The 17521-nt window shown below is 43.8% G+C and overlaps 1 protein-coding gene across 1 annotated transcript in view; it reads left to right on the forward strand.

Annotated features, from left to right (window-relative positions):
• UROD (uroporphyrinogen decarboxylase) overlaps positions 1-17521 on the forward strand; it is a 121899-nt gene that overhangs the window by 89582 nt on the left and 14796 nt on the right. Inside the window, exon 7 of the mRNA XM_086952300.1 lies at positions 5252-5389. Within this exon, the coding sequence (XP_086808426.1) occupies positions 5252-5389 (138 nt within the window). The remainder of the gene's footprint in view (positions 1-5251; positions 5390-17521) is intronic.

A 17521-nucleotide genomic window follows, 5' to 3' on the forward strand; every position in this document is an offset into this window, starting at 1 on the left:
TACAATTGAAGTCAAAAGAGTACTATTATATTATATTGCTAGGACATAGGATTTTCGCGAAACAAAAGAACTTTTTGTAACCTTTGCTCCACCTCATAAAGGAAATCCCATCTCTAAATCCAGTATTTCTAGATGGATTGTTAAATGTATTCAAACTTGCTATGTTAAAGCTAAAAGAACTTTAACTCTACCTCCGAGAGCACATTCAACTCGCAAAATAGAAGCATCCATGGCTTTTTTAGGCAACATTCCGATTGCAAACATATGTAAAAAAGCTACATGGTCTACACCACACACACTTACCAAGCATTATTGTGTGGATGTATTACCACGTCAACAGGCTAATGTAGGACAAGCAGTGCTAAAAACACTTTTAAAAGAACTGCATCACCCACTGGTTAGTCACCGCTTTGGGAGAATACTGCTGTACAGTCTGTGCAAAGTATGTGTATCTACAGCACACATGCCTCGAGCAGATTATATTACTTACCCTGTAAGCATCTGTTCATGGCATGTAGAGCTGTAGATTCACATGCGCTATCCATCCTTCCTGGACACCTTTGGTTGTTGCAGTCCTTATTATTCACCTTACATACGCATGGTCATCTTTATACAACACTTATTTACTACATTGCCACACTTGTGCGGAAAACAATCTAGCAATTAATTTGATGCGCATTATCACCGAAAGGAGGAGTCTCTTTACCTTGTGACTGGAAAAGACTACTTCGAAGAAAAACAAATTGCAGATATCCGGACCAAACACTAGATGGCAGGAGTATGCAAAGCATGTGAGTCTATAGCTCTACCTGCCAAGAACAGATGCTTACAGGGTAAGTAACATAATCCTTCTAGAGCGCCTAATTACTTCTGACAAAGTGTCCCACCGCTAAGGTTTCTTTCCTAATTACAGAACCGGACAACATGCTAAAAAGACAGATTAAACTGAACAACCTGTTTTTTACATTTTTGCACTTCACGCAAGTGTGAGTGGCAGTCGCTACCCTAACCTTGCAAAGATGCCTCATCCCCTGTGAATTGTTTCCTCATGGAAAGTCATGCCTGTCATGGAGATTATGGTATTATTTATTTATTTATTTATTTTGAAAGTTTTATATAGCGCGAACAAGATCTTTGCAGATATCACCCCCGTGTTACAAGGACACGGGGGTGATAGAGTAATACAATGTAATAATTGAGGTAGTTGGATACACGGTGCTTAGTTACATGGGTAGGTCAAAAACATGAGATAGGTCATAGGTGAGGTAGTGTCGGTACACGGTGCATAGTCAAACAGTTGTGCCAATAATATAAAGTATAAAAATAAGGAGCATATACTTGCTTAAGTGTGTTTAAAATTTTTGGAGATAGCATAAAGGTGGGCATAGTTGAGGTGGGTGAGTGCAGGATGTATAGTCCCACAGGTGCATCAGTAGTACAAAGGTGGGGATCGTCGAGGTGGTGTAGGTACAGTGTGCAAGGTCAAACAGGTGCGTCAACAATATAACAATATACAAGGTCAAACAGGTGCGTCAACAATATAACAATATACAAAGAGGGAACGTATACAATCAAGTAAGTCGATAATATAAGTAATACAAATAGGCCATGGGGGTCAGGCAGGTCTTACAGAGCAGATTCATGAGAAATGCAGAATAGTAGATCATGTGTATTTAGCCATGAGGATCGCTTTTACTTCTTTCTTAAAAAGTTTGTTGGAGGAGATGAGCCTGGTTTCAGGTGGGAGTGAGTTCCAGATCCTGGGTGCCATTCCTGAAAAGGAGCGTTTATAGGTTTTTTCCTTCCGAAATCTTCGAGGCTTCAGAAGAAGATTGTTTGTGCTTCTAGTAGTTCTAGAGCCACCCGAAATTGTCAGCTTTTGAGTGAGGTAGGCGGGCGAGTTCATGTGTACAGCCTTGTGTGTCATGCAGGCGATTTTCAGATGTATTCTGGCTTCAAAAGGTAGCCAGTTCAGGTATTTAAAGTCAGGGGAAATATGCGAGTGTTTTTTTGAGCCAGTGATGAGTCTCGCTGCAGCGTTAAGGGACGCTCTTAGGGGTGCCGTTGTAGTTAGGGGGAGCCCGCAGAGGGCGGTGCTACCGTATTCTATGTGCGGGATGACTATAGATTGTACTGCAGTTTGGAAGTCTTTGGCAGGAAGGAAGGGTTTAAGTTTTCTCAAGGTGTTGATTTGGTAGTTCGCTCCTTTGGTTGCCTTGCTGATGTGCTGCTGCATGTTGAGATTGGCGTCAAGTGTTATGCCTAAAGATTTTGCTGAGTCTACGACGATAGGTTGTACATTTAGAGCCGTTAAGTGCTTAAGCCATGTTTGAGCCGTGGAGATTTTTGCGGGAGGTGAGATCAGGAGGAACTCAGTCTTCAGCGCATTGAGTTTGAGGTGATTCTCGGCAAGCCAGGATTGGGTGTTTCTGATTGTGGTGTTCAGAAGCATGATGTCCTTGGGAGATTGTATTTTGAGATAAAGTCGGGTGTCGTCGGCATACATGTGAAAGTGAACATTGGATGTCTGTAGCAAAGTAGTGAGAGGTTCCATAACTAGGTTGAACAGTGTTGGGGAGAGAGAGGATCCTTGAGGGACGCCTAGCGATACCGGTACCGGAGAGGACAACAGGTTGTTACTTTTGAATCTTTGTGACCGGTTGTGTAGAAAGGAGGTGAACCACTTGAGAACAGTCCCAGATATGCCCATTCTTGTGTTTAACAGTTCGAGTAAGTTCTCCTGTTTAACTGTATCGAATGCTGAGGAGAGATCCAGAAGGATGAGGAGGCAGGTATCGTTTTGGTCTAGGATTTGGAGGGCGTCGTCCACTATGTGAGTCATGGCAGTTTCGGTACTGTGCCCTGCTTGGAAGCCTGACTGATGAGCGTTGAGGAGATCAAACTTATCTATGTGTTTAGTCAGTTGTAGCTGTACGCATTTTTCCAACAGTTTAGCGAGGGTGGGGATATTTGTAATAGGGCGGTAATTGTTTAGATCAGTGGGGTCTGCTGTTGGTTTTTTTAGTAGCGGTGTGACTTGCCCGACTTTGAGGGCGTTGGGGATGGATCCTTGTTGAAGAGAGCTATTGATAATCTTAGTCCAGAGTGGGAGGAGCAAAGGGGTAAAGTCTTTTACAGCGTTAGCAGGAAGGGGGTCAGTGAGGTGATTGGATGTTTTCAGGGTGCTGAGCAATCTGCCAATTTCTTCTTCGGAGTAGGTGCCAAAGGATGACCATGTAGCATTGTTCTTTGGTTTAGGCAGTGCTGTGTGTCGGGGGTTGGAGTAAAGGATTGCGTCATTGAGGAGATCGCTTCTTATCTTGTCAGTTTTTTGGATAAAGAAGGCAGAGAAGTCTTCGCAGGAAGGTGTAACGCCCATGGTGCTGAGTGTCTGGGGTTGTTTTTTGGATTGTGTTCTGATTAACTCAAACAATTTTCTTGGGCGGATTTTTGCTTGGGCGAGCTGGAGGCTGAAGAAATCTCTTTTTGAGCGTTTTATTTTCCTGAAGTAGGCGTTTCTCTGTTTCTTTAGACTTTCTAGGTGCACTGCAGAAGGGGCTGACCTCCAAGTGCGCTCTGCCATTCGCATGGCCCGTCTATCCTCATTGAGGCTCCCGTCGGATGTATGACGTTACAACGCATACTTTTACAACGCCTACCTTTACAACGCGGTTTTTACAACGCATACCATTACAACTCATAATGCTTTTAGGCGCTGGATAGTGAATAGTTTAATTTACTATTCCAACTCCAGGCCCCGTGGATAGTAGGGAAGGTTATTGGATAGTAAATTAACCTATTCCCTATCCTAGAGCGCCCCCCAGCGCAATGCGTTGTAATAGTTTGCGTTGTAAAAGTTGCGTTGTAATGGTAGGTCGTTGTAAAAGTTGCGTTGTAACGGTTGTATACCCTCCCGTCATACCATGGGTTGGAAATCTTGGACGGAACTCTTTTCAGTTGCATGGGTGCCGCCTCATTGATTATTGTGGACATAGCATTGAGATAGTGGTCAGTCAGGAGTTGAACGTCCGTAGCGCCGGAAGGGGAAGTAGGAGATTGCAGCTGTTAGGCAGTAAGGAGTTTGGGTTGAGTTTCTTCAAGTCTCTTTTCCAAACTTTGGGCTTAGAGGGTTGAATTGGGTTAAATTTAATTTTTTCATTGATGAGGAAGGAGACAATATGATGATCTGACCAGTCACAAGGTTGGATTGACTCAAGTTGAATAGCGTCCTCTTTGGAGATGATAAGGTCAAGGATAGAACCCCTCTCATGGGTCGGGCTATTGCATATTTGGTTGAGATCAAGTGCGTTGAGGAAGCTTTTGAGGCTGTTTACCACTGTGTCACTGCTGTCATTCCAGTGGAGATTGTAGTCGCCAAGGAAAATTTGGGTGTTCTGCCGTCCTGAGTTGGCTGATATTGTATCCATGAGTTGTTGGACGAAGGAGAGCTTGTCCCCAGGTGGGTGGTAAATAATGTGTAGTGAGCATACCGGTTTGCTTTCGCTGATGACATCAAGGCAGAAGTATTCACAGGAAGTAAGAGAGGGGGCGGACGCTTTAGAGACTGAGAGGTTGCTTCTGTAGATACAGGCAATTCCACCGCCTGTCTTTTTGGTCCTGTCAAGTCTAATGATACAGTAGTTGGGGGGGACTAGGATATCCAAGATAGGTGTAGAGGAATCAGACAGCCATGTTTCAGTCAGAATGACTAGATTCGGTTCCAGAGACATGATGAGGTCAGCGACCTCCGCGGAATGTCTTTGGGCAGATCTGCAGTTGAGAAGTATGCATTTAAGGCTAGGGGTGCAAAGGGTGGAGGACGGTTCTATAATGAGGGGTACATTAGTGAGGTTGTTGGGGACGGCGCCTCTGTTGTTATCCTTTTGGTGCCTGAGGGGGTTAGAGATAATCGTTGGGATGGACATGTGGTTGGTGACTAGTCGATTTTGGGGAGCCGGGATGTAAGAGTGGAGAAGGGTGTGTACGTCATGGTCTGAAATCGTGTTGGTAGTGCGTCTGGGGCGATTGGTGGTATTGCGAGAGGGGGTAGAGGTCCAGTGTGGGGAGAGTTGTGTTGACAATTTCCCTACTCGTGGACGACGCCACCCAGTTGCATGATCCTGGCTTGTGGGCTACAATGACAACTAAAGTAAATAAAACCTCTATTAGGACCAGATTACAATCTTGTATCCCAATTGTTTTTATTGTTGCTTTGGTCATATTGTTTCTTCTTTACCATTTCCTCCAATAGGCCCTTCAGGTGTTCGAATCCCATGCTGGATGTCTTGGACCCAACCAATTTACTGAGTTCTCCCTGCCGTATATGCGCGAGATTGCCACACGAGTTAAGGCCAAACTGCAAGAGGCTGCCCTGGAAGTCGTGCCTATGGTAAGGAGACAATAGTGTATCCATGCCGCAGCGGGGAACGGGTCTGACCAGCATGAATTACTTCTCTGTAATCTAAGTAGCATCTATGTTGGAAAAGCAGACGTGCATTATGAGAATGAATTCAACAAGACGAGGTTTAACTCTTTCTATGACAATGTATGTATGCAATTGTCCTGTTATTGATGTTATTATTCAAATTAATTATTTTGAACCAATTTGTACTTTTCATACAAAGACAAATTTTAAAATAATTGTCCAATCTTAATTGTTTAGATGAGTGTGTTTGTTGCGATCCAGTACCTATTGCAACTGATGTCAGCCTAGCAACACTAAATATACTCTACTTCATTTATTAATTTATTTATGAGTTTTAGAGAGTGCGCAATTACCAAAGGGTATCCTGGAGCTGGCAAACTAATACACTTTATAAACCAACTCTCCTACCAAGTGGCTCCAGGCAAAGCCAATGTAAATAAATGGGTATTTACAGCCTTGCTCAATTTAAAAAAGATTTGGCTCTTGGCGTAACTTTAGCGGCAGTCTTTTCTGTGCCTGAGCTGTAACCACACAGTAGCCTGTGTTCCCAGTCTTGTTCTCCAGTATTTCGGTACTGTGATTAAATAGGTGAAGGTCGAACATAGCAGTCCGAGATGTATGAGGACCAGCAGTCCGAGATGTATGAGGACCATCGTAAAGGGCTTTATGTGAAATGAAATGAAATGAAAAATTGCACTTGTATAGCGCATAACTACCCGGAGGCCTCGCAGCGCTTTAGACTGATTACTGTGTCGGGCTACCGGGTAACTTAATACGCTTTTGTGAACAAGTAGGTTTTTAGATCTCTCCTGAATGACATTTGGTTGTTATTTTGTCTGAGGGTTAGAGGCAGGGAATTCCAGAGCCTTGCCGCTGTGTGAGTGAAAGAGCGACCACCCCAGCGGGCTTTCTTGATTTTTGACGTGGTTGCCAAATGCAATGAAGCCGAGCGAAGGGCTCTGGATGGTGAGTAAGGTAACACTAGGGGGTACAAAACTGCCGGGCCTGTTCGATGGAAAGATTTGTGCAAAATGCACATGGTCTTAAACTGCGTTCTGGCAGCCACTGGGAGCCAATGGAGTTCTTTTAGAGCATTCCTTGCTGATTGCCAGCGAGGGATGTTGAATAATAATCGGGTGGCACAGTTTTGGGTGACTTGGAGCCTGTTAGTCACTGCCGCCGGGGCTCCTAGATATAAAACATTTCCATAGTCCAGGCGAGAGAGTATCAAGGCCTGTACCATGACCCTTCTCGCCTGGAAAGGAAGCAGAGGGAGCACTTTGCGGAGCATTTTCATTAGCCCCACACATGTGGAGGCAGTTTTGGTGGCTTGGACTGAGAAATCCAGCTCTCTGTCAAGCTAGATTCCCAGACTCTTTATCTGCGTTTTAGGGGGAGGGGGGGCACGAGACATGAAGGCCAGATAGACGCCAAGGAGGTCAGGGAAGGGTTACCCAGTAACATGATCTCGGTATTCTCCCCGTTGAGTTTGAGGTGGGAGGATTGCATCCACTTAGCAACAGCCTCTAGATAAGGGCCCAAGATGTTAGACGAACCCTCATCGTGGTCCAGAGAGACCACCAGTTGGGTATCTTCTGCGTAGGTGACAATCCGCACACCAAAAGGGAGGACTATCTTCTCCAGAGGCTGCATATAAACATTAAAAAGGGTGGGGCTCAGGGAGGAGCCCTGCGGGACCCCACAGCTAAGCGGATGCTTAGATGATACCACCTCGCCCTCAAACACCTGGAAAAAGCGCTCCTCCAGGAAGGAAGTCAGCCAAGTCAAGCCCGCGCCCGACACACCCATGCCCTTCAAACGATGTAATAGTGTGGCATGGTTAAGTGTCGAACGCGGCACTGAGATCAAGAAGTATGATGGCTGTTTTTCCTCCCTGGTCAATTATAGTTCTAGCTGCCTCTGTCACTGCCAGAAGGGCAGTTTCAGTACCGTGCTGGGGACGAAACCCCGTCTGGGAGACCTGTAGAAGATTGTTGGACTCTAAATAATCCACTAAGATTTTATTGATATGTCTCTCTAACAGTTTGCTCATCCACGGAAGCAGCGAGATAGGGCGGAAATTGGACAGATTGTTCTGATCCAAATTCGGCTTTTTCAACAGGGCCCTAACCATCGCACACTTCCATGTGGCTGGAACGGAGTTGGAGGTGATAGAGGTGTTAAGAGCATCCAGGATGAATGGGCGGATAGTATCAATCACTTTAGCTAAGGTCTGCGGAGGGGCTGGATCATTTGGAGATCCCGAGGTGACTTTGTGGACCAATATATCTAATGTACTGGGATCCAGAAGTGGAGAAGTGACCAAGGAACAGGACACAGGCAGGTCAGAGTCCAGAGTAGAGGAAGAAGCCGTATGTTCACTACCTGTCGAAAGTAGGGAATAAATGGCCTGAATCTTCTGGAAGAAGAAGGTGGATAGGTTATCACAGCGGGCCTGTGCACCCTCCGATGGCAAGAGCTCAGAAGGAGGAGAAATTAAAGATTTCTCAATTTTAAAAATGTCTCTAGGGGAGTTAGCTGCCATGTTAATTTTGGTTTCATAGAACTCAGCTTGAGCAAGTTTTATTTCACTCTTATAGTGCCTTATTGCCACTCTATGCTCTAATTCCTTCAGTTGGGAACGATCTTTCCTCCAGGCTCTCTCCGCTTTACGGCAGACTTGTTTCAACGTTCTGAGGGCCGGAGAATACCAAGGTGCAACTTTAGATCTTTTTATTACTTGCAAAGAGCCCTTCGGGAGAACTTGATCTAGTGTACTGGAAAACCAATTATCAAAATTGAGAGCTGCCGTGTCGGGATTCCTAGTCTTTAGGGGTGGCTGTTCAGAGAGAGCCTGTTCCCACTTAGGAAGCGGAAGAGAGCTCCATTTCCTACCCCAATGTTTATCATGAGCTTGTGAGATAGAGGGGGTATTTATGGACCATGTAAGAGGAATTAAAAAATGTACCATACAAAGGGCCTTGAACAGGGAGCCATTGCAACTGGCCAAATAAAGATGAGACACTGTCAAACGTACTCCTCCCAAAAATCAACCTAGTTGCCACATTGTGTATAGTTTGTAACCTCTTTTATGAGGTAATGCGAAAGCCCAACATAGAGAGAATTGCAATAGTCCAGTCTGCTTAAAAACAGGGCTTACGCCAACAGCTGTTGAGAATGTTGATGGGAAAAAAAGCAGGACTTTCTTTAATTGTTTCATTAGCATGAAATATGTAGACCTTAATTTATTAATCCAATACTCAGATGAGAGTTTGCTATCAAATAACACAACTATATTACGGGTAGTGGATGCTGGTTCCAGACATTCTCCCAACAATTGGGGCCACCATATATAGGACTAGATCGAGGGATTACCAAATATCAGAACCTCCGTTTTATCTAAATTTAGTCGGTAAGAGTTGGCTTTCATCCAGCTAGCTACCTTGATCTAACATCCTTTGAAATTCTCTGGTGTTGAGATGTCCTCCATAGGGATCATTAATTGGGTGTCACCCACATAACCATACACTTGAAAGGAAAAATGGGCAGTCCAATATACCAAGGGAGCAATCTATATAAATAAAAATGTAAATGTTCGTTTGTTCAAAATCTGAAATCTCCGATAGTGCTTCACCGATTGCTTTGAAATTTTGACACCACGTTGGATTTGAATACGCGCGTGTACAATACGCGCGTGTTTTTAATTGAAAGGCCGAACAGACCCTGTTGATTAGGTTGCTGCGCAACAACTACAATGGACGCATAGAGACAATAGTCTACATATATTAGGATAACATTTTGTCACAATGTTGGATTTGAATATGCGCGTTTTTAATTGAAAGCCTGAACATTCACATAAAAATGTCAATGTTCGTTTTCTTAAAAATCGTAAATCTCCGAAAGTTCTTCACCAATTGCTTTGAAATTATGACATAACGTTAGATTCGATTAAGCGCGTGTTTATATATACACTACGTTGGATTCAAATACGCGTGTGTACAATATACGGGCACGTTTTTAGTCGAAGGGCCGAACAGACCCTAACGATAGGGTTGCTGCTCAACAACTACAATGGACGCATCGAGACAATAGTCTACATATATTTGGATGGACAGTTGGTGTCAGGATGGCAGGCCGGGAAGTGGGTGGAGGGAGGGGGGAGGAGTTGGTTCACTTTGCAACATTAAGAAAGGACGCATAGAGACAATAGTATACATATATTAGGATGGACAGTTGGTGTCAGGATGGCAGACCGTGAAGTGGGTGGGTGGAGGGAGGGGGGAGGAGTTGTTTCACTTTGCAAAATTAGCGCGTGTTTATATATGTATATACACAACGTTGGATTCGAATACGCACATGTACAATAAGCCTGTATTTTTAGTCAAAAGGCCGAACAGACCCTATCGATTTGCTTGCTGCGCAACAACTACAAGGGACGCATACTGGCAATAGTCACAAAAACATATTGTATACCCACAAACATTGTGAAATTAAACATATTAGAAACGTTTTCTTCCATTTAACCAGACTGAGCCACAGTAACGCGTGGCCGGGTATAGCTAGTATAAAAAATATATATATTATTTCTTTTATTTTTGTTTAAGAGTGGGACTTAGAGCAGACCCTTGAGGAACACCATGTTTAATGTTTTCAAAATCTGAGTGAAAAGTTGTCACCTGGACTGCCCGAATTCTGTTTTCTAGGAAGGATTCTAACCAATTCAATAGCGGAAAGACTGAGGTAATGTACTGCTCAGCAGGCAGGATATCTAGACAACTGCCTTTTGACTTCAGACTATTACCAGAGGAGGAACCACTAATCCCGGTCAGAAAAGTTCGTAATCTGAGGGTGTTGTTTGATGACTACTTCCAGATGGAATCGCAGGCAACTAAGACCGCTAGCGTATGCTTTGCCCTTATCCGCATGCTACGGAAAATACTCCCTCTATTACCTAAAGAGGCAGGCCCTCTGGTGGTAAGTAGCATTGTGGGAAGCAGGCTGGATTATTGCAACTCCCTGTATCTGGGGCCCCTGCGTATATCTTCCAGGGACTGTAAAGAATCCAGTCTGCAGCAGCCAAACTGGCCCTCGGTAGGCCACGGAGCTCTTCTTCTACCATGGCTCTGAGAGAGCTACACTGGCTACCCATTAGGGAAAGGGTCAATTTTAAAGCTCTGTGTATGGTTTTTCGAGCTGTGCACGAGCTAGGTCCTGTCCCCCTACAGGAAAGATTCATGTGGTATCAACCCACTAGGCAGCTTCGCTCTTCTAGCGCTGGCCTGCTAACGATCCCCCGGTTTAAACGGGCCAGGCTAGGAGGAAGGGCATTCAGCAGTGTTGGCGCTCGTCTATGGAATGAGCTCCCTCAGAGCCTCAGACTAGTCAACTCTCTGTTAGAGTTTCGTAGGAACTTAAAAACCTGGCTTTATCCCATGACTTAGTTCCTGCTCCTCTCCTCTTCTTTGCTGCGCCCTGCCTCTACTCTGGTCATAGTTAGTTTTTAGTCTGAAGCGCCAGGATACCCGTAGGGTGACAGTACGCGCTATATAGGATATAAAATCAATCAATCATCTTAGTGGCTTCTCTCTATTCAATACGGTTCCATTCTATTTTACTGAAGGCGGCTGACAAATCAAGGGGGATGATGCTATTGACCTTCGTCCATCCTCGATGGTACGATTGTCATTGGTAGCTTCCTTGAGTACAATTTAAATGCTAAAGCAGGATCTGGATCCAGATAGGTGCTGATTAAACACACCAGTTAACACACTGTAATAAGCTGCTGTGTATTTACCCAACTTTCAATGGTTTTCGCAAAAAACGGAAGGAGAGACCGGTTGATAGCTAGAAGAAATGCTCCGGTCTAGAGTTTCCTTTTTAAAGAGCAGAGTAACTAGTGCTGATTTGCAAAAAGCAGGTACCACTCTAAGGAGTTATTGCACAGAATAGTTATCAAAGGAGAGAAGAAGGAGGCGGCTAACTCTTTAAAAATCCTAATAAGACATGGGTCGAGAGGAGAGCCCGCCTTAATTATTGAAATTTTAGATATTGACTCCTCCACTGTGACCAGAGAGAAATCTGACCAGTAGTTAGATTGGATAAAGGTGCTCATCATTATATCTTCGGATTCCACTATCAGTGTGACTGATGATAAAAAAAAATTGAAATTGTTTCTGAAAGGAATCTGCCAGTTTTGAGCAAAGCATTGGCTTTGGGGTACCCTTGGGTAAGTGCTGCATACTTTTTATCTGAGAGTTATAGACCGCAAAAAGGTCTCTGGCAGGATTGTTTGCGCAAAAAGTTCTAATATGATAATAATTACACCTAGAGGCTTTCACAATATATATTCTTAGTTCTGATTTTTAAGCTTTTTTTTCCCCTGCCTCAGAATAATCTTGTCTCCAGACCCTCTCTAGCCTTTTACACTTCCTTTTTTCTGGATTCGATTCTTCAGAATATCTGGGAGTGGACATTGATTTAAGCTGTGAAATATTGGGTTTAAGAGGCAGCAGATAACCTAGGGTTGCTACATTCTAGGTTTTGAATTTGTTAATAGCATTGTCAACATTAGTATTTGACTGAATATCTGGTTTGGAGCTTTCTAAACAATCCCTTAGTCTTGTGTTGTCCAATTTTGCTCAGGGACATATGCAGGTGGAAAAATACATCGCCTCATGTTCAGACCATGACACCTCCTCAACAGCATCCACAGTGATCAATCCTGCTCTGGCATACATGTGATCCAATATATGCCCTGCCTGGCGTGTTGGCTGTTGGACAAGCGGCTGCAGCTCCAATGCCTAGCAGATACTGGCTATCTGAGAGGTGGTATTGTCCAAAATATTATCAAAATGTATGTTTAAATCCCCCAATACTACTACAGTTTCCAAAACTGTGGTCGATACTACCTCTTGAAATGAACTAATAAATTCCATTATCGGACTCAGTGGTGTGTAAATTAGTAAGAAATTCACTGAGCATGTATGCTTTATTCTTAATGGCATAACAAATTATTCTGCGTATTGCACATGTACAAGCCAAGGGAAGCACACACATTTCTCTTTGCAGATAAAGGCTGCCCCTCTCTTACCTTATCAGGCTGGTTCACATTGTGCATAACATAAACAGCCGGTACATCAAGGCTAGAGTCCTCCCTGATCCAGGTTTCTGTTATAAACAGACAATTCATCTTGTTATCTTTTAACTGCATGCAAACATCAGCTGCATTTAATACCATTAAACTTGCACTAATTAAAGCGAATTTAATATTGTGGAAAGACTTGGTCTCAGTTTGTTTCAAAGTGTCACAGGAGGAGACCGCCCCGGTCTTTGCTAGTTGTTGCCCTACCTCAGTGGCTGACTCTGTTTTACTCACACCTTTAGCTACCACGAAGTGCTGGGAGCATTGTACAGCAGAGTTGAGGTTTTGAGGGACCACAGGACAAACAGTACTTGGTGGGGAGAACCTTACAGATCAGAGGAATTCATGTGAAATGTCGGCAGTCCTCTAAAGCAAATTGGACAGCATTCTGGGCCCTGGGCCCGAACTGGACCCAGAGGAGATTGCATTTGGCTCGCCTACGATCAGCTGTCCTAATGTAGCACGGCCTGCACATGGCTTCAGGAGAGAAGCGAAACTCTAGAGCGCGCAGAACCAAAATGGCCGCTCTAGTGTGAGATGCAAACAATAGGAAAAATTGGTAGGTTCGTGATAACAGAGCACCAGCCAAAGAAACAATGCTCCCACTCAGAGTTACAGTTAAACACTAATCCGCACCTCCAACAGGTTAATCTAAAAAGCCCCGTTAAACCAATAACCGAGTCCCTTGCCCAGAATTGCAAAAATGCTAATGAGCAAGATTGATATTGAAACTACAACACCTTCGAACTCCTACAGTTGAAGACCAAAAATATTAACGTTCTTACTTCCGTATGGGAGTGCTTACAATGACGGCAAGTAAATGAGCAGTGGCTTAAGTAGGTATTAGTTTTTCCAGAATCACTCAATATGAATTAATGTGAAAGCAGGGACTAGAAGTAAGATCTTATTCTACAGGGAACATCATAACCCCTGAACTGAACTTCGGCTTTCCTGTTTTTGTTTTAAACCTTTAAATACAGGCAAAACCCCGCCAAAAGGGGATTTGCCAGTATCCGTGTAAACAGATGAACACTGATAAATGCAGATTGCCCCATACCTCCACAATCTAAAGTGCCACCCAAAGAAAATGCAGTGAGGGAGAGAATTGTATTGTTATCTCTTACTTTAGAGGTGAAGACAGTGTGGTATTATTTTAGAAGGCAGCAGCATGGAAGAATGTTCTAGGATGAATCTGCTTGCATTTTATGTTCAGCAAGGTAATTAATACATTTAGTATTTTTTTCTCACTTAGCCATTGTGGTTTTTTAGGTGCTATACACACTGCGTGATTAAAAAAAAAACACTAAATTTTTAAAAACACAGGAGAAACGCTGTTTTTGTGTGCAATTTAGGGAGACATCCTTCTAAATAATGACAAATCTTGTTAAACACAGGAAAACATTATGCGCTTATAGGTCTGATACTTATCATAATTTCAGGAAGATTTGGTTTAAATATGTTTCTGTATGAGAGAGACATTGATGCAGTTTTGTTGCTAAAAGAGGCTTCCAAGCGAGGAATCTTTCAAGCCAGGGACATGACAGAGCTTCTGCCATACCACTGGGTGGACAGTTGACTAGTGAGTGCTCAAGAGGGTAGACGAGCTACATCGTGTCTAAACATCTTTTCCTGCACTATATGTGCATTATTAACAGTCATGGTGTTTGCTATCCAGCTAGGTTTCCTGTGCCAGAAACCCGAGACACTCTGGGGATGCTGGACTTGTGGCAAATCTCGCTAATGATCTTTTATAGATTAGCTCCTGACTTCCAGGAGTAGACAACACAGCATTTTTGAGCTGCTCCTTCGCTTCTGTGTTTTCTCAGCCTCCGAATTCATCAGCTTTGGCGGGCAAGAATCTCCGGTGCCAGCCTGTGGCTTGTTACAGTAGGAGGTAGGCACTAGGGGGCACTGTACCAAGAGATGATCTGGACATGTTGTAGTTGGCATTGGAAGACAGCAGCACTAAAAAAATCAGACTTGAGTAAGGCACTAGTAGTACAAGTGTGAGACGCCTGATCCGCACGTAAGATGAGATAAATGGGGAACGCGGCATTGAGGCATCTGTGTTCGAGTAGCTGTCAAGCCCTTCTCATCATGTTTTATTTGACACCTTCGGTAAAGTGCTGCCTTTGGGAAACTGCAGCTGCCATTTTGATGCGACTAGGTGTAAATAATGTTCTTTCAGGAGGAGTTCATACTGCCCCCACCCATACCCTCTTCACCTATCTTTTAAATATAATATAGTGCTCTAAATGTAACCCAGCATTTTATTACCACATGCACAGCCCAAGACTCGACCCAGGTAAGTCCTATACCTCGATCTGCCCCCCATGACCTGGCTGCTGGGCTAGAAGGCTATTGTCTGGTAGTCTATAGATAAAAAAAAACTGTTTGGCAAAATGCAGCTCAAACAGATATCCCAGTACCACCACCACCACCACCACCACATCCTCCTAAACCATTAAAAGCCACGTTTCCTCTTACAAGCTAAACAAATGGACAATAACAAAAGCCAAACAATATGTGCTGACAAGCACCTTCTACATAGCCAGTTTCTTGCACGCCCACTCTTGCTTTGTGCACAAAGTCAAAAATAGGAAGCAAAATTGCAGACTTTAGATAGAAGCCAGCAGAAAATGTAGTGCCTGTTGGGTAAGAGTAAGATGGAAGTGAGGAACAAAAGAACCTGAAGAGACTGGTGGCCAATCAAACCTGCCCAGACAACATCCTTGCTTGCCAAGCTGTCTCAGGCTGGGGTGTGGCGAAGATTCTGGTGTACCAGTGGGGTCCCAAATAAGATAAAGGGGCACCACACCAGCTGCATCAATATCTACCCCTTCGATGAACACCTGGCGGTCCCCTTAGTAGACTCATCTCAAGCACAAGTAATAGTGGAAGGAGGTACCCTGAACTCTTGCATGAGGGGATAACCTGCCACTCTGTACCACATCCATTTAATGATGCTCTGACCACCTCGATTGAACTCCCAATGAAAGAGCGACAACTCTGGAAGGAACTTTGTGAAAAGACCTGTCTCTGAATGTCCTCAAACTTCTACTCTCCTGTCGCAGACTAGAGTGCAGAAAGGCACCGCCCCAAAATACGAGTTCTAAAAATCGATATATTCAATAATCCCTTCCATTATTTTACCAACATGTAGATCGAAATGATATAACATTGACTCCATCACCACCTTGTTCTGTATTTTTATCATGTGCTTGTTAGCTGGTACAAAAGGTAACGTTATGAGTCAAATACTAGCCATACCATTGAACAATGTCGGGCCTTGACTGTTATGCAAAGCATGATAACAAATGTACTTAAATCCTCTTTACCTCGTATCTAAACTGTAGTCTTGTTGAAGGACAAATCTGTCCTGGCATGGTCCAGTAGAGTGATGCAAAACTGACAAAAGAGTCAGAATCATGTAATAGGAGCCAATAAATTACTTATTCAAAGTTGTCAAGAAGGGGAAAAGCCACTTTGCAGAGCAGCAAGGGTCTGAAATTCAGATGCTCATATTTAATTTTTTTTATTTATTTATTTATTTTTGATATTTGATAAAGCGCGAACAATTGCCCGCAGGCGTCTCAGCGCTATTACTATTGCAGACTTCTCCTTTGCTGGGCTTCATGCCTTTAGTGGTTAAACAGCCAGGTTTTCAGTTGCTTTCTAAATGACATAAGATTTGGGCTTGTCCTGATGGATTGGGGGAGTGTGTTCCACAGTTTTGGATCCACGACCAGAAAACGACGATCTCCCCAAGTGACCAATTTAGTGCGAGGTACCACCAAGTCGTTAAGATTGGCCGAGCGGAGAGGTCGAGAAGGGTTGTATGGGATAAGCTGGTCTCTCAAAAATTGGGGCGCTTGTTGTTGCAGTGATTTATAAACTATGCGTAAGGTCTTAAATTTAACTCTATTCCTAATGGGGAGCCAGTTATAACTTCTAATGGTGTTGGCTATAGGTTTGTATCTGGGAATTCCCGAAAGAAGTCTGGCAGCCGCATTCTGTACTGTCTGCATTTTCTTAACGACCCTGATTTGGGCATTGGCTAACAAGCCATTTCAGTAATCTAACGCAGACAGAACTAGAGCGCTTACCAGGGGAGCCAGTTATAACTTCTAATGGTGTTGGCCATAGGTTTGTATCTGGGAATTCCCGAAAGAAGTCTGGCAGCCGCATTCTGTACTGTCTGCATTTTCTTAACGACCCTGATTTGGGCATTGGCTAACAAGCCATTTCAGTAATCTAACGCAGACAGAACTAGAGCGCTTACCAGGGTCTTGCCTGCGCTCTTTGGGAGAAAGGGAAGATTTTTTTTACCAGTCGTAATTTATAAAAAGCAGTAGTGGCTGTCTGGTTGGCGTGAGCCATAAAATTAAGGTCGTTATCAAAGATAACACCCAAGTTCCTCACCTTGGGGGTTGGTGTCTGCAAAGTTCCGAAAGATGTTGGCCACCAAACTGGGGACCAACTGGGAAGAAGATGTCCAAAAATTACCACCTCTGTTTTTTCGGAATTAAGTTTTAAACAGTTTGCCGACATCCATTGTCCGATTGCCAACATACCTATTTTGAAACCCTCTGCCACTGTTTCTCCATCATTTTTGATAGTTAGAATCAGCTGAGTGTCATCTGCGTATGAGGTAAGGTTCATCCCATGGGCTTTGATGGTATTAGCTAGGTCCGACACATAGATATTAAATAGTGTCGGACTAAGGGATGAACCTTGAGGTACCCCACACGGCAAAGACAAATCAGCTGATTCAAATGGTCCTAGCGTCACTGCCTGTGATCTTTCATTCAGAAATGACGCCAATAGATCCTTGGCTAAGCCCTGCACACCCATTTTCTCGACACGGTCGACCAAAATCTGATGGTCGACCGTGTCGAAAGCTGCCGAGAGATCCAGTAGCACCAGCAGTGCTGAGCCTCCTTGGTCTCGGATGA

Source organism: Lissotriton vulgaris, chromosome 1_1, assembly GCF_964263255.1.
Source record: "Lissotriton vulgaris chromosome 1_1, aLisVul1.2, whole genome shotgun sequence".
Classification (NCBI taxonomy): Eukaryota; Metazoa; Chordata; class Amphibia; order Caudata; family Salamandridae; genus Lissotriton; species Lissotriton vulgaris.